Source organism: Euprymna scolopes, chromosome 3, assembly GCF_053919585.1.
Source record: "Euprymna scolopes isolate OS-2025 chromosome 3, ASM5391958v1, whole genome shotgun sequence".
NCBI lineage: Eukaryota > Metazoa > Mollusca > Cephalopoda > Sepiida > Sepiolidae > Euprymna > Euprymna scolopes.
Genome location: NC_136484.1, coordinates 77,753,366 through 77,772,101, shown reverse-complemented (window position 1 = coordinate 77,772,101; position 18,736 = coordinate 77,753,366). Strand labels below are relative to the sequence as shown.

Here is an 18,736-nt window from a genome sequence, read left to right as displayed (position 1 = left end):
ATATATATATATATATATATATATATATGTGTGTATAGATATATATATATATATATATATATATGTGTGTATAGATATATATATATATATATATATATGTGTGTATAGATATATATATATATATATATATGTGTGTATAGATATATATATATATATATATGTGTGTATAGATATATATATATATATTATATGTGTGTATAGATATATATATATATTATATATATGTGTGTATAGATATATATATATATATATATGTGTGTATAGATATATATATATATATATGTGTGTATAGATATATATATATATATATGTGTGTATAGATATATATATATATATATGTGTGTATAGATATATATATATATATATGTGTGTATAGATATATATATATATATATTATGTGTGTATAGATATATATATATATATATATTGTGATAGATATATATATATATATGTGTGTATAGATATATATATATATATATGTGTGTATAGATATATATATATATATATGTGTGTATAGATATATATATATATTATATGTGTGTATAGATATATATATATATATATGTGTGTATAGATATATATATATATATATGTGTGTATAGATATATATATATATATATGTGTGTATAGATATATATATATATATATGTGTGTATAGATATATATATATATATATGTGTGTATAGATATATATATATATATATATGTGTGTATAGATATATATATAATATATATATGTGTGTATAGATATATATATATATATATATATGTGTGTATAGATATATATATATATATATATATGTGTGTATAGATATATATATATATATATGTGTGTATAGATATATATATATATATATATATGTGTGTATAGATATATATATATATATATATGTGTGTATAGATATATATATATATATATGTGTGTATAGATAGTATATATATATATGTGTGTGTATAGATAGATATATATATATGTGTGTGTATAGATAGATATATATAATATGTGTGTGTATAGATAGATATATATATATGTGTGTGTATAGATAGATATATATATATGTGTGTGTATAGATAGATATATATATATGTGTGTGTAATAGATATTAATATATATATGTGTGTGTATAATAGATATATATATATATGTGTGTGTATAGATAGATATATATATATGTGTGTGTATATAGATATATATATATAGTGTGTGTATAGATAGATATATATATATGTGTGTGTATAGATAGATATATATATAGTGTGTGTATAGATATGTGTGTATAGATATATATATATATGTGTGTGTATAGATATATATATATATATATGTGTGTATAGATATATAATAAATATATGTGTGTGTATAGATATATATATATATATATGTGTGTGTATAGATATATATATATATATGTGTGTGTGTATAGATATATATATATATATATGTGTGTGTGTATAGATATATATATATATATATGTGTGTGTGTATAGATATATATATATATATATATGTGTGTGTGTATAGATATATATATATATATATGTGTGTGTGTATAGATATATATATATATATATGTGTGTGTGTATAGATATATATATATATATATGTGTGTGTGTATAGATATATATATAGAAATAAACTAATGGTAAATGTTACCTAACGCTACAACAGAACACTGACCACTCTAACGTGCGAACGGTCATAGTGGGGTGTCTTAATTATAAGGCACGCCACTATACATAGGAATCTTTAATCAGTCATTTCAAATCAAGTTAAAAAAAAAAGATGTTTTTTTTTTTGCTTTTTTTTCTCTAGTAGTTTTGATGTTTTTTAATTGATCTAAAATTAGTTTTCACAAGCAGTTTACAAAAACATAACCACCAAACATATTTTTATGTATTTCGTTCATTTGGGGGTGGGGGTATTCAACTATAGGACTTGTGTAGTGTAACAGGTGCTTCTGATGTTTAATTAACCATTTTTCTGTAAGTAACGCGCTGACATTTACCATTTCACAGAAATTCTGTTTACATTGAGGAGGGGAAGGGGGCACTGTTCTGTTGTAGCGTAAGGTAACATTCACCAAACCAATTTATTTAGATTTAAAAAAAATAACATTGTTAAAATATTTTTTTAAAAGTCAAATAAATAAATAGGAATAATTTGGGGTGATTGAATATAAAAGGCTAAAAATTTAATTAAAGATTTAGTTATTTTTAAATTTCATTTAGAAATAAGAATATTTTAGAAAACGGAATAAAAATTAGTTAGCAATTGAAGCTGCAAAAAAAAAAGTTAAATTTTAAAGAGTTATGGAAGATAAAGAGAAAATAAAACAAAAAAATGAATATCAAAAGATAAACAAAACATGTTATTCCCCTTGAAATTTGATGTTATTGCATTTTTGTTGAATTAATCATGACTTACTTTTTCTTTATATTTTTTAATATATAAAATAACTCCTGAAATTAATTGTTATTAATTTCATGGTGCATGAGTCAAAAATATTTTAACCATAAAAGTCAAAAATATTTTAACCATGAATTAAACATTCATGGTTAAAATATTTTTGACTTTTATCTTCAATGAAAGAAATTTTACGAAAAACATCAAATCGTTTTTGAAATTCCCTTAATTGTATTTCCATTTTTTCGTTGTACCAAATTTTTTCGTTACACAAAAACTTTCGATTATATGATGGTATATTTCAAAATAACAATCCCACGGGAATTGAAATCGTAGTTGGTATCGGAATTGTTAATCAACTTTTTCCTGGAATCAGGATTGGAAAAAATTTAGGAATCGTCCTATCACTAATTTTAACTCTTGTTTGTGAATAGCAATTAAGTTATTTATTTTTTTTTTTTTGTAGTGTCTTACCTCTCTTGAAAGATTCATCTGGAGTTTTAATGCAGAGAACACCAAAACAATTAGATTCACTTTTGCCTGGATGCTATCAGAGAGTAAGTTAGATATCCTATTGAACACTTGAAATTTCTTACTTTATTTATTTATTTTTTTCCACAAGATAAACTTATATTGAATTGATTTTTATTTTTTAATTTTGGAATCATTTGAAGCAAATAAGTGCAAATAGATAGCTGTTTCTGTTTAGTATGAATGGGTTTAAAAGCTAAAAAACATGGAAGATTGGAAAATCCGACAGATTATATTGGAAAAGAGTAACCTGTATCATGATAATTCTGAAGTTTTTTAAAATCCGGCATGAAATTTTAGCTGCAGCTCAACACTCTTTGAATAGCTGGAAGATCATGAGATGTGAGCTGGAGAGTTGTGATGGAGATGATGGAAACAGTGGCTAGCAAGAAGCATTATAGCAGACCTTTTAACCATGTCACATAATGAAAATTTGTTGAAGCTGCAAAAAATGGTATGGCAAAATCCGGGTAAAACAATGCTGATGCTACTGAGAGAGTGATAGTTGTTGAATGAGTGGTGATTACAAAGAAAAAAGTTAATGACTGAAGAAAGCTGTGAATGAAGACCATTGCTACTCCTGATAGGAGAGCCACAAAGGCTACCTACTCGCTGCCAAGGCCTAAGAGAAATGTCTTACAAAGACCAAGAAACTTCTCAACAAGATCAAACATTCACTTGAGCCGGGAATGTCCTTATTATTCTCCAGGCTAGTTGCATAATGTGTACAACAAGTCGGGTTAGTATTCAGTATGCATAAAGTTGCGTGCATCATTAAGTTCAAGTCCTTTCTAACTGTAATAGCCTTCCGGTGAAAACCAAATGCCACCACCTAACATCCTTGAAAAGAGAGTCAAACTCAATTCAGATGGCTATATTGAGTTGCTGTCCACTGTTGTCAAGGGCTGGCTGATGAGGATGGCTGCGGAAAGGCCATACATATGGCAGTAGCACTTTGCTCAGTCTTTTATCTCCAGACATGCCAGTAAACCTTACATCTGACAGCAAGACCATACTAGCCAGAAGATCTAGGCCAGACTATCATACTTTATTTAAGCTCCCAGCTCACTTGATTGCTAACTTCTTGATTTCTTTGTGGGTGATGAAGAACAAGATTGCCAAAGCTTTCAGAGTCCGAAGTCAGAATTCAATGACAAAGGTCTGTGGCCAGTTTCACAATTTCCTTTAGGTTGTCCTGAAAGCTAAAGAAGAGTTCATCAAATGTAATCTACAATAGAAGTTATGAAGACAAACTGACCAGAGTTTACAGTATAAATCTAAAAAATAAAACTTATTTTTTCTGAGACGATAATCATGCAAAGAAATGCCATCTACACTTTCTATTATTCTCCTATATTCAACATGTTTCAGTTAACCTTCTTTGGGTGCATCTTTTCAAGTTTAGAATCCTTTATAGAATTTTAAACTGAATCCTTTATTTAATCCATTCAGGTAAATTGTTCTGATTCTGCCAACTGGGTAGAAGTCTAAAGCATCTAAATTGTCAATCTTCACCTCAAAAATTCTAAATTAGTTTGTTTTTTAATATCCTATTTGTATGCATGTTTAGGAATTACCTAAATCTCCAGATTTAATTTTGAATATCTAAATTTGATCTTATTTATTTTTAAAAAATATTTGTTTTGTTATAGCTACATCTTGTAACATTAAGTACAAAAACTGTATAAAATGTCTTGATGCTTGACTTTGTATAAGATTATGTTTAATTCTCATTCAGGTAAGTCAAATTGACGGTGTTTATGGAGTACAGGAGCCTCACTTTTGGACATTGTGCAGTGAAGTTTATATCGGAACATTAAAACTTGAAGTTGCAGAACAAGCAGATGCCAAATATATTCTTAGTCAAACTCATAATATTTTTACGCAGGTAAATTTCACAACATTTTTTTTTTCAACTTTAAATAAATGGTTTAACATCTATTCATTTCTGCTTTTTGTATCAACATGAAAATTGTTTTGTTTCCATTTGTTTTGAAAAGATTGTTTCAGCTACCATTTTGTATTTCAACTTAATTAGCGTTATTAAAGAATACCTGAAGATCATTCATATTAACAAGCTTGGAAATCATGCAGCTCTGCTTTCTGGCTGGAAAAATATATATAGTGACCGCAGTCAGGTATGTCAGACTCAAGATTCCCTTGGGGTCATGTCTGTCAATTTATGCTGAAGTTGTTTAATAAAATTATTGCAAAATAATTTTATTTAAAATCATGTGTATAAATGTTTTTTTTTTCTTTTTCTTTTTTTTTTTTTACACACATAGGCATCACCACTTATCAAGGTCAAGAGGCCATTGGAGGATAAGGGTTAAACAGTGTACAGTAGTCAATTGGACAATATAGTAATTGTTAGTAATGGCAATTCAGTGAATTTGTTAACTTAAGGGGAATGGTTTATCAAGATCTTGTTTACATTGGACTTGAAGACAACCATATTGTAGTCAGCTGGAAAGCAGGAAAACGGAAGACAATTCCACAGACTTACAGTTTTAAGAAAGAAGCTTTGTTCATGGAATCTACGTTTAAGTTTAGGCACAGATAAAGAGTGGGGGGAATTATTGATAATGTATTCTGCTAGACAAGTGTTTCTTGTGAAAGTTTTGCTAAGGGGTACCATAGATTGAAGCTCAGTTGAGCACTTGCCATGAAAATAACGATAAAGCAAACTCTCTACATCTCTTCTGTGAGATAGAGGTTGCAGGGAAGAAAAAAGGACATCTCCTATGAGGCTACGAAGTCTATTTTGAACTCAATCAAGGCAGGATAAGTCCTTTCTAGCAGCTCCTGCCCAGATGTGGCAACAGTTCTCCATCCTTGGACGAACTTGGCTCTTATATAGATAGAGAATTACATCAGCAGCGAGATATCTACTGGATCGATAGAAGGATCTCACCATTTTTCCAGTTATTTATACTTATCTCATTTTGGGTAGTTCACTAAAAATTATTCTAAATCTCATTTAAATATATGAAGTTTTCCTTTTAATTTTAATTTATTAAGATTAGAGAAACATGATACTTTGGTAGCAGTTACCCATACAGGTGCCTGTGTTTCTTTTTTCTGCTCTTGAAATTGATAACATGTGATTTGTCAATGGAATAAAAAGCTGGAGTTCTTTTGTTTGTTTTTTTTTTCAATGAATTACAGCACACATGTTTATCCAGTTTAAAACTGCAATTTGATGAAATAACAAAATATTTTGTGCAGGAAACAACTTTGCATGTCTGACATGTTTGATTTTAGTTACAAGAGAACCTTTTTAATAGGGGAATGCTATGCAATAATTAACTAATTAGTAATTACTAATGCATTAAATTATTTTAATTTTATTATCGACATTGAATTAGAATTAGAATCTAAAGTATTTCATTTTAGCTAAATTTTTTATTTTTCACTAATTTCCTAACATTCAGATTTTTATAGCATTTACCAAGAATTTTTGCGTGAAAATATAAAATTTTTAACTTTTAATTTTTAAATAAATTACTCAAATTGCTGTATATATGACATAGATGAAAGCGGAGTATCGCACATTAAAAAGATCCATCAGACGAAAAAATTGACTTAAAAAAATAACCAGAGGAAAAAACAGGGAAAAGATCTACCTGCACCATGTTGGGGGTGTGGATATAAACATTGGTACAATGAGTGTCCCTACAAATTGAAACAATGTGACATATGCTACCAGAAAGGACATAAGGCATCACATTGTAGGAAAAATCTGGTAGAAAGACATCCATTAAACTTACGAAAATTGAACCTGAAGAACAAAATATCCAGAAATATGTACAGGTTAAAATGTTGAAAAATAAAGTAAGACTACAGCTTCATAGTGGGTCTGACATTTCCATTATTAATGTACAGACATGGAAGAAGCTTGGGAGACCTGCTGTGATTAAATCACATAAAACGATGAGAAGCGTCAGTGGTGAAAAAATCATTTTCGAAGAATTATTATTGACAAATATTTCTTTTCAGAATAAGACCAAAAACACAATTTTTGTCATGCGGAAATCAAATAACCTCTTTGGGACTGATCTGTTTAAAAAGTTTAGACTATGGGATTTGCCTTTAAGCTCTTTTTTGCCAAAAGGTTGAGGATTCGAATGTGGAGACAGAAAAACTTAAGAGAGTTAAAAAAAAGAAATTTCCAGACGTATTTTAAGGCTGTCTTGGAAGGTGTAAAAAGTAGTAGCAAAATTTGAAGTCAAAGCAAATGAACAGCCAGTGTTCAGAAAGAAAAGGAACGTTCCATACGCCGCTATAGAACAAATAGACAATGAAATAGAAAGACTCAAAAATATGGGTGTCATTGAAAAAATTGATCATAGTTAGTGGGCTGCACCAACAGTTTACATTAAAAAGAAGAGCAAAGAGATTCGGATTTGTGCGAACTTCTCGATCGGTTTAAACAGTGCATTACAAAAAGCACCATTATCTGCTTCTGAGCCCTGAATAAGTATTTGCGAAACTGAGTGGAGGGAAATATTTTTCTAAAATCAACCTGAGTGATGCGTATTTGCAAGTTTCATCGATGAGGAGTGTTCAAAGCTGCTATGTATCAATACCCATAAGGGATTGTACAAGTTTAACAGACTTCCTTTTGGGGTCAAAGTCGCCCCTGCGATTTTTCAGCAAATTATGGACATTATGCTAAATGGGTTGGATTTCGCAGTAGGGTACCTGGACAATGTCTTAATGAACAGCACTAGCAAAGAACAACACAAGGATCATGTAAACCAAGTATTTGAAAGGATCCAGGATTATGGATTAAAACTAAAACAGGTAAAATGTATGTTTTTCATGAGGAAAATAAAATATTTGGGGTAAATCATCGATGAACATGGAAGAAGGCCGGATCCAGATGGAGTGAGTGCAATAAGAGACATACCTACTCCAGAAAATATTGCGTCTCTACAAAGTTTCTTAGGGTTGACGAATTACTACAATGTATTTGTGCCAAATATGCATAAACTAAGATCACCCTTAAATGAACTGTTAAGGAAGGACCAAAAGTGCGAAGAAGCATTTCAGGAAATTAAAGAGACTTTAACATCTGACTTGTTTCTGGCACACTATAATCCCAAGCTTGATATTGTAGTTGCAAGCGATGCCAGCGCCTATGGCATAGGAGCATGCATATTACACAAAATGGATGATGGAAAAGTAAAACCCATAGCCCATGCATCCCGGTCACTTTTGCCAGCTGAAAAAAATTACTCTCAAATTGAGAAAGAAGCGCTAGCCATTATATTCACGATAAAGAAATTTCATCATTTCCTTCACAGTAGGCAATTTCTGTTACAAACAGATCACAAACCATTATTAACAATTTGCTGATCGAAAAACGGACTACCACAACATATGGCGAATAGACTCCAAAGATGGGGTACCATGCTTCTGAACTACAATTTTCAAATGAAGTATGTACCATCTAAAAAAACTTGGTCATGCAGACAGGTTATCAAGGTTAATACATAAGCAGACAGAACCATTGGAGGATACGGTATTAGCAACTATTCAAGCGGAAGTTGAGGTAAAAAATACTTTATGTGACACGATAAGAGAACTTTCAGTAATGCTTAATGAGATTAAGAGTAAGGCAGAGGTGGACAAATTTATTATAAGCACGAAAGAAAAAAATCAACAATAACCAACTGGATGAGGAAATTTTCAATTTGCGATAACGTCCTGTTATGTAGCGACAGGGTTGTAATTCCTGCGACATTACAGAAAAGAATGCTCAAGGAATTCCATGTAGGACATCCAGGCATATCAAGAATGAAATGCCTTATGCGCTCTTTCTTTTTTTGGCCAAACATGGATAAGAATATAGAAGAAAAAAGTCAGGGAGTGTAGAGGATATGTATTAGTTATGAAAGCTCCTCCGACTCAATTCGGATCATAGGCAAAACCGGACCGACCTTTGTCGAGAATTCACTTAGACTTTGTGGGACTGCTAGAGGGGTTCTATTTTCTCATTTTTGTAGACAGCTTATCTAAGTGGCCAGAAGTACTAAAATGCAAGAACCCCACATCCGAGGCAACTATTATCTTCCTGTATGAACTATTCTCTAGGTTTGGGGTAGTAGACTGCATTGTCACAGACAATGGCACGCAATTCACGTCTACAGAATTTAAAAATTTTTGTGGGGATCATCTAATCGAGCATATAACCATACCACCCGAGAAGTAACGGGCAAGCAGAGAGGTTTGTTGATATATTCAAGAGAGCTCTGAAAAAAGCTAGTGGATCACCGATGGATAAATCAATCCAACAGTTTTTACAATTTTACAGGATCACGGCGAATGCAAACATGTATGTGTTATACTGCCCTTTCTATGCGTAAGGGAAATTACACCGGTTCTCACTATATATATATAGTGCCAGTAATGTCTACACCAAGGAGAAGGAGCAACAGTACTCCACTGCCTAGCTGAGCGCTAGTCAGTTATACCTGTATTTCTACCTTTTGTACCTGTGATTGTTTAACCAACCTCGACTTGATTTTCTTCTTTTACTATTATGTTACGACACAACACATATCATTTGTATTCTTTGAACATCTTGAATGTTATTTTCACACCAGGTGTGTCTTGTTGAGCTTTGGAATCTACACGGAATTTCTCTAACGAAACCCTTTATTTAATTGATGGGAGTAGCATGCTCTCATTCCATCAGTCATGACTGAATAGAGCTCTTAAGTAATTCGCAATCATATTTTCAGTCGCCCATTCTGCTGTAATTAGAAAATCGGTGCTTCTACACTACTGAGATGAAATTTCGGAAATCATTATACTGAATTTCACATGAAAACAATGAAAATCATTGTATTTTTAAGGTGAATATATCCAAAAATTAAGACGATCGATAAGGTAGAAAATTATTTATTAAAGAAAATAAAAGAAAAAGAAAATTTTATGAAAATGGTCATAAGACACAAGAGAGTTCAAAAGGGAGGTAATTTTCTGTTTTGATTTCAACAAACTGGCATCAATTTTTCACCTGCTAACATGATTAAAGTTGTTTAATAATTCAATAATATTCAGGTAACTTTGACTGCATACCATTGTAACTTATTAAAATTGACAAAAAATATTACTTGAAACCATTGTTTTATCTGAAACTCCATTTGACTACAAAATCTCATCCCAATTCAGTAGAAGCGCTAGAAAATCATAAACAACTTCCCATTATATATTTATTTAATAAAAAAATTTCTATACTGATTTTTCCTTTTGTTTTTTTTTTTTATACATCTTATGTAAAAATAAGAAAATTGGATGAACAGTAATTCTGATAATGTACAAAAATTTCAACAACTTTGACAAATAATATTGATAGCATAATTTCTGTCATTTTTGTTCACTGGTCATCTGAGGTATGATCCTGTACTGTTCTTGGAGATCCAACAGGTCTGAATTGCTTCTCGGCCTGGGAGGCAAAGATACCATATTTTTGATCTGCCACTTGGTCCTCGGACTAAGTTTAAGGTGTTCACTTTTGTTACACTAACCTTGATTAGTTGGACCAGACCCACTTTTTGGGGTGTCCGGACCGACGCCATTGTGTGGTAGTCTGGACCCAAAAACTTATCCCTTCTTTGGGAGTTTGGTGGGTTTTTTTTTTTGAACCAACAACACTTTCTTTGGTTGACGAGACCTGCTTTCTTTTATTATTTTTACTTCATTCCTACCCTCCTCTCGAGGTAAGAATGGTCTAATTTCTCTCCTCTTAATTTGGCTTAGCAGCACTCTGACCTGCTAGGCAACCACTGTTCTTCCTTCGCTGCTCTCTCCCTATCAGGGGATCGAGCTGATAACGTGGGTTTCTTTCTCGCTTTTCTTTTGGGGTAATTGGGAAGGGTTTGTCTTTACATTTTCTTTCCCCCCCCCTCTCAGGGCAGAAATGTCTGAACCTTTGCCTTAATTGCTTAGCAGCACACTGACCTGCTAGTACCCACTGCGTCTTCCTTCTCTGCTCTCCCTCTCATGGGGGATCTGAGCTGCTAACCCGGTTTCCTGTAAGGACGGGGGGTCACACTTTCTTGTTCTCCCCCCCCCCCCCCAACACTACACTTTGGTCGACGTCACCACTCACCAGACTGGTTGCACCTTTCAATATGCTAAACTGAAATGAGCATGCCGACAAAAATGAACGCCCCACCACCACCTGCTCCCCTGGAAGAAGACTCCCCAAAAAAGGGAGCTACACCCACCAAACAAGAGGAGGCATCCATGAACAACAGAAAGCCCATGAACAGTGGAGGGGTATCACAGCCCATGATACCCCTGGGTCAAACTGTAGAAGTCACTGCCCTCACTCCCCAGGAGGGGAGCCCCCCCCCCCAAAAAAAAAAAAGAGGGAACAGCACCAGAAAGGGAGGAGAAACCGGCAAATTCGAAAGGTGAGATAGTTTGTAGCATCCCAGGACTCGCTGAACACCAAGGATTCCTTCTTGGCTCCCCAAGAGGACAGCTCCTAGGCAGAAGATGGCAACGCCTCCAAGAGAACCCAAGATCTGATCGACGTCACCATAGTCGATCAAGGTACTCTCGGAGGAACCAAGATCTGAAAAAAAACAAGCAGCTCGCTCTCTCCAAGAGGACACGCAACCAAAGAAAACCTGCCCAAAAGGGGAGGCATAGACAGTTCCGAGGGAAAAACAAACCCACCATAAGTGGTGGATCACAGCAGGTGGCACCCCAGAGTCAACGGCCCCTTTCCAGGAAGGAGAAGAGACCCAGGAGGCAGGGACTGGCAGATTGGCAACACCTCACAATGATTGGCCAACTCTCATCCCCCTGGGCAAACCGCCAACCTCTTGTCAGCAGAAGCAGCAACAGCAACATTCAAGCCAGACGAAAGTGTCCTGGACCCCTAGGGCCAGTGAGGAAGACACAGCACGGGATCCACAAACCCAAATGTCCTCTCACGAATACTGGGACCTTTTTGAATCAACATATAAGGACCTCATGGATGGGAACGTCATAAAACCCCTCGCAAGCACCAAAGATGACCTTAAGAAGAGGATAGTGTCCTTTGTCACCTCGGATATGAAGAGATCTCACAGGAGTAGACAAGGACAATATGGTAGACCTCCTCCTCGATCTGAAGATTCCAGCAAAATACATATGCAGGAACAGCTATGCCATGTGGCACGTCCTACTCCCAAACCAAAAAGAGGCCAAAGAGACGGCCAAGAAGACAAATCTGCGCTGGAGAAGCATCAAGCTCCAACCAGAATACTTGTCAAAGGATCACAAATGTCGCCAAACAACTAGGAGCAGTCTTCAGCCAGTATGGGGACGTGGTGTCAGTTGCCCCTGCAAGCAAGAAGAGGGACATTCTGGCTACACACTCCTGATGTGCTTCAACACAAATACCAGCAACGTCGAGGTGTGAGGAGAGGACACTGTCCGTCATAGTAGAGTTATGGAGACCGCACTGCTTGCACTGTCAGCAGCAGGGGCACATGGCAAAGGATTGCCCCAAAAGAAATCCGAACAAAGTCCCTGCAGCTGCCGACAAGCTTCATGCCCCAGAGAAAACAACCAAGCCAGCGGACCCATTCCCCAGCTATGAGATGGGTTGCTGTAACTCGAAAGGGGAAAACAAAGTTCCCCAATTCCGACCAGCAAGCAAACATAAAACAAGTGTCACAGCAGCAACAACAGTTGCCGCAGCTGAAGCCGCCAAAATGGCTGGAACAAAAAGACCAGCAACTACTACAGTCAAAGACGTCACAACCCGAACAGCAGCAGCAGCAACCACAGCAGCAGCAAAATCATCAGCAAGAGGAGCAGGACAAACCACTCCAAGAACAACGACTGGCCCCCGAACAAACTGAAGGACCAAGAGACAGAAGAACTGCTCCTCGGAAGATTATTCCGCCACCCCCTGCTCCCCGGTTCATTCAAGGAAAAAAAGAAAATTAAAGAGAGAAGGGGAAGAAAAGGTCCCCCCCCCCACACACACACCCTGTGAGCATATGCCATCCCAAACAACAACAAAACCCACTCCTGCCTCCAAACCAGACACCACACCACCACCCAACACAGCACCAACACCATACACCACACTAATACCCACCCCCGCACCAATGCAAACCGAATCAGCCCCCAAAAAGAAATGAATGGACCTGGGAGAGAGAGGGATCACTCTGCTACTCGCGGACCAACCAAAATAAAAGAACTTTGTCAAATTAACCCTCTATCTGTGGTAACAGCACTTTCACATCGTCAGAGAAAGACTTTAAAACCACTGCTGGGTTGCCAACTGATAGAGGGAAAAGATGTCAACATCTCCTCTAATTTTCCAGATGCCCTGCTCGCTCCTAATAACTTTTGTTAGAACTCTGGAGGCTTGCAAGAGTAACTTGTGGTCGCTTCTGGAGGCAGGTGAAGGGGTTTGTCCAGGAATGGAACTATTTAAAAAAAAACCGACCCTTTCCTTGACGAACTATCAAAACAATGCCAGGGAAGGGTCTCTGTGTGGGTCCATCCGTCTCTCTACAGGGCCCTAAAATTGACCCTAGACGTCAACAGCATTAAGAGAGAAGGCCAGGACCTGAAAGACCTGATGTCCTTGAGCATTGTGTACAACGACCAACTTCGGAATCAAGTGCAACACATCTTAAGGTAGGTAGCATGTCTTTAAATTTGGCCAGTTTGAATGCGAGGGCTGGGCGGCTCGCCTCCGGCATGGTCTCTTGTCCCTGGGAGTGAATGTTGCTGTGATCCAGGAGACACATTTTGTTTCTTCTTCAGGTGCTGAACTGAGACTTCAATGTTTTCTCGGCATATGGCAGCCTGCGGAGGAAGTGAAACAAACTCTGTCCACGATGGTCAACATTGTTCATAGGGCAGGTTGATCGCAGCCATAAAAGATTCTGTGTTTCAGGTGGTCGCAGCTCATGTACCTTGTGAGAGGGTTCCTTCTTCAGTTAGCTTGACACGTTCATAGATTGTCAGTAGTGAGTAGTACTGATAGGGGGTTGGAACACCATCTTAGACCCCGAGATACATAAGTTAGAAGGTGAAGCTAGAGGGTCGGAGAGGTGTAAGCGCAGCCGGCTGATTTGATGGCTAGATGCGGTCTTGTCGACAGGTTTTGCGTCGAGCATCCAGGGTGGGATATGTGGATAGCAATTCCTCCTACCTATTTGGACAGCATACTAGTTAGAAGAGGCAAAATAGATTTCTTATCTTGTCCCACATTCACTTGGATAGGTCAGTTGGACCATAAACTTGTTATGGCCCGGCTGAAGCTAGGAAATAGACCCAAGTTAGTGGGGTACTGGTAGTTAAACACCTCCCTTCTGAAGATACAAGACTTCCAAAATAAGTTAATAGAATTAATAAAAAGGCACTAGTGGGGGCAGTTACCGGGAGTAAGTCGTGGTTAGGTCTAAAAGCCAACATTAGAAGCTTCTCTGTCAAGTATGCCCAGCGCCTCGCACTAGATAAGACCAAGACGAAGAAGCAGCTAGAACAGAAACTAGCCCGGGCTACGGGAGAGGATGATAGGGTTAGTTAGGAACTAGCTAAGCAGGACCTTCAGCGTGAGACTAGCAAGCATTACAAAGGTCAAGTAGTCAGAGCTAGGCTTAGTTAGATAGGCAATGAAGCAATCAACTCCGACGCTGTCAAGCGTCGCAAAATTTCTAGGCGTGACTCGCACAAATACATTGTGAAAGTAAGACATCCGGATGGATGCACCCTGGAATCGACTGGAGATCTGCGAGGGGTTTCGAGAACATTTTGAGGATCATTTTACGCAGCAGCCCAATCTTCCGGTCCTTGAATTTAGCGACTATTTGGCCGATTCTCCCCGCTTCGAGGTAGCTAGAGCGGCTAGTTGCGGGAGCCGGGTGACAGAGCGGGAGGTCTTTACTGAGCTGAAGCAGGTCAGCTGTGACAGATTGCTGGGACTTGATGGTCTGCCATACGAACTGTATTTGAGGCTGTCACTCATGTTTCTGCCTCTTCTGATGGATTTCCTCAGGGACCCATCCCAGGGCTAGTCACCAAGGGAGTGATCACATTGCTGAGAAAAAGTGACGGGCATGGTGGGGAAGAGTTAGACGACTACAGAGGGGGGAATAGATGACGATACGGAAGTCACGCTGATCAATTTAGATCAGTCCAAAGCGTTTGATAGGGTCGACCATCGTTTCTTGGCATCTGTCTTAGAGGCCGCCAGTTTTAAACCAGACTTCTGCAGTGGATCTCCATGATGTATCGACAGCCCACAACTGTCATGCCAGTCAACGGACAGTGCTCGAAACCCTTTATCTCTCAGTGGGTTCGTCAGGGTTTTCTGCTGTCACCCCTGCTTTACATCCTGGCCTTGGAGCCTCTGCTCCACAAGCTGAGACATGGGGAGGCAAATTCGGCCCTGCACGGAATTGCTCTGCCTGGCAGCTCAGCCGCCAAGGTATCCGCATTCACCAATGATGTCACAGTCTTTGTGTCGAGCTTCAGAGACATCGAGATCATGTCAGAGGCGCTTGCACGGTATGAAAGAATCACGTGGGCCAAGATAAATCGCAGTAAGTTGGTTGAACTGTGGTTGAGCACCTGGAGTGGCAACACAAACCTCCCAGCGCCCTTCAGCTGGACGGATGGCTCAGTTTGGATCTCGGCATGTGGTTCGGACCCGGTCTCCAGCTTGAAAAAAATTGGTTGGAGGTATGGTTAAAGGTGGAGACTGCGGTCAACTTCTAGGAAACTTTCCTTAAAGGGTAGAGCTGAGGCGTGCGCCACATACATCTTTCCTCTCATCCTTTACCGACTGGCTGTACTTCCCCTACCTGCACAACACCTAAAAGCTCTTGTCGAACTCTTGTTTTTGCTCCTTTGGGACAAACGAAGATACTAGGTGAGCAGACGTCCATGTGAGGGAGGGTTTACAATGCCGGACTTGAAGTGTTATCGAAACGCTGAGAGGCTGGCTTTCAAAATGATCAACCGTGGCACCCCACGATTACTGCCACCTTTTCCAACCTCATTCTCGACCCCTCTATCAAGAGTCGTTGTAGGCCGTTGGGAGATTCAACCTTCCTGAAAGAGTGCCGAGCCGCGCTAAAATGACTACCAAGGTCCAGCAACCTTGTGACTACCACCCATAGGGAACTCCACAGGGATCTAGTGAGGGAGGTCGCTGATGACTCGCTATGCGCGCATTTGGGTTGGCAGCAGAGTGAGATCTGCTCTGCGTGGAGTTGGGCGTCAGGTTCGAGTCATTTGAACAACTCTGAGTTCTCTCTGACCTGACGATTGGCCCGAAATGCGCTTCCCCTCAACAATGTACAATGCAGCTCTGGTCTTTTGGAGTCGCAGGCCTGTCCCTGTTGCAGGACAACGACTAAAGAAATAACTGATCAAATGTAGTGGACAACGTGAGGTTGCCGTGGAACCGGGAAAGACAAATGGTCTACATCGCAATCCTGGCCGTGGCGAGAATGGTGATTTGGACGTCGAGACTGCAAGATGGACGGGGGTGCTGCCTTTTTCTGATCAGGATCTGATCACTTTCTTTAAACACCAACTTCGGGTGAAGATCAGATGTGACAGAAGAAGGCTGTATCACGTGGCTTTTGAAAGAAGATGGATACATGTATCAAGTCTGTGTGTACAAAGAAGGGCCCAATTTGAATACATGTTCCCTGCCTAGGTGTGGAGCCAAGGTTCCGGGGTTTCTATTGGACCCCTGCCCCTTTCCAATTTTACTTTTTTCTAGCCTCTCAACCAGCGAATAATTTTTAGCCTCCAAGACCCCCAACCTCCAAAAACCACAATTTTTTCTTTCGCCAACCCCCCTCTCAAAATTCCACTCTCATCTTAAAGGAAACCAAATCATACACTAACACCCCCTCCCCTCACCACTAATTTTTCTTTTCTTCCCTGACTAGGACACAACCCCTTCCAACCCTGGTTCCTTTACAAATCAGAGTGAAACGGGTAGTTTAACATTTCAGACAGGGTTGAGAGGGCCTTACTAACCACATTTTTATTTTTTGTTTTCTTTTTTCCCCCATCACCCTCAACACAAATGAAATTTTTTATTAATATTATCTTTTTTGTATTTTTGGTATAAATAAATAATGTTTTAAAATTGGGTTTAAGTAGGACCCCCCCCCTCCACACACACACAAACACATACAAATTTAAAAGGGTAACTATGATAAAAGGTGCTGGCCGAGAGAGAAATCCTTTAAAATTTCCAACAGAGACGAGATGGACCAACTAACCTCACCATCCCCCCTTCTTTTTGAGTTGGCCTTGTGCCTAAATTTTGGTTAATTTTGCCAATTTTATTTTTTCTTGTGAATAAAAAAAATTTAATATCTCAAAGTGTAGTATCTGTTCCGGCAGATACTGCAATCAAAGTTATATGTGGGGACAACTCCACATATAAGACCATTGCTCTTGTAACAATCAGTTTTGGTCAATGTAGCGGAAACCCTTCATACCAATTGTCACTACCAGTCTCCCTCCCCCATGGTCCCCCCTTCCACCCTCCCTATAGTATTCTATAAAGACAATATTTGTCAAAGCTGTTGAAACCTTTGCATATTAGCAGAATTATTGTTTCTCTGAGTTATTTTTACTTATAGAAATAAGTATTTTGATAAAAGTTGGAATCATTTTCAAATTGATTTCGAGAGAAATTTTCTTTGCTTCCTGATAAGTAAAAACTAAATTTATATTAGTAGTTACACTAATAATTATCAAAAAGTGGAAATGATTATTTCCCCCTTTCCTATAATTCTAGTGTTGTAAAATACTACATTGCAACTTTCTTGCTCTGAAAATGAGCAGATTTGAAAATAACATTTTGTATATTTCTTCATTGGAAAAATAGTTTGTTACTTATAATTTTTGTTGGAAGTTCTTTATATATTTTGAACTATAATTTCAAGTTTATTTGATGCAATCATGATAAATATCAAACTGATTAAAACTTATTTTTCTTCCTCCATCAGGCTGGAGTCCGTCAACTCTACGTCCAACTTGATCACAAGCCAATGTAAAATAAAACAACAAAGATGTGTATGAAATAAATGACTGCATGAAGCAAATATGGTGAACTCTGTTCAGACCACAAAAGCTGACATTCATTCTCAACTGTAACGTGTCTCATTTGATATGAAATAGAAAAAAGACTAAAGAATTGAATGAGTGCAAATGTATGAAGACCAAAGAATGTTTGTTTGGACAAATATAATTTCTCATTTCATCTATGACCAATTCTTTTTCTTTCCATTTCGGGTGTTCATCATTTCAAGGTCTCCCTTCTAAACTTATTTTCATATGCAACTCATGGTATCATAGTAATTAACAAAAAACATAAGCTCATTTGTTAATAGTATTATTGCTGGGGTTTTACATTATAAGCTGGATAACTTTTATTTTAATGCTTAAATATTTTTTATATTACATCCACACAAATGTCAAGAAACCAATGATTTTATGAAAAAATGGTTAAGCCACAACTTTCACTATTGAACTACATATTTTTCTAATTTATTTTATTTGCATGAAACTTTATCGATGTTAAAGATTTGTTTAAAGAAGTTGTCCACAATTATCAAGTAATCTGACATTTAATAATTCTTAAGAAAATATGTTCCTTTACATAAGATCAAAGTGCTCTATCACTTCATCTATTCTGTCTCTGGTCCGTGAAGAAATTCTTTTGGATTTTTGAGTCAAGTTTAATTTTTATCCCAATTTAGAGTGGACTTTTGAGTGAGTGAACTTTGCCAAATTTTC

At 37.1% G+C, this 18,736-nt stretch overlaps 1 protein-coding gene across 1 annotated transcript in view; it reads left to right on the top strand.

The window, feature by feature from the left end:
• The window catches only part of LOC145256409 (zinc transporter 7-like), a 108,381-nt gene extending 90,174 nt beyond the window's left edge, over positions 1–18,207 (top strand). Inside the window, exons 9-11 of the mRNA XM_080115279.1 lie at positions 2,871–2,961; positions 4,674–4,823; positions 17,947–18,207. Coding sequence (XP_079971405.1) covers positions 2,871–2,961; positions 4,674–4,823; positions 17,947–17,994 — 289 coding nt within the window. The 3' untranslated portion in view covers positions 17,995–18,207. The remainder of the gene's footprint in view (positions 1–2,870; positions 2,962–4,673; positions 4,824–17,946) is intronic.
• The last annotated feature ends 529 nt before the right edge of the window (positions 18,208–18,736 follow it).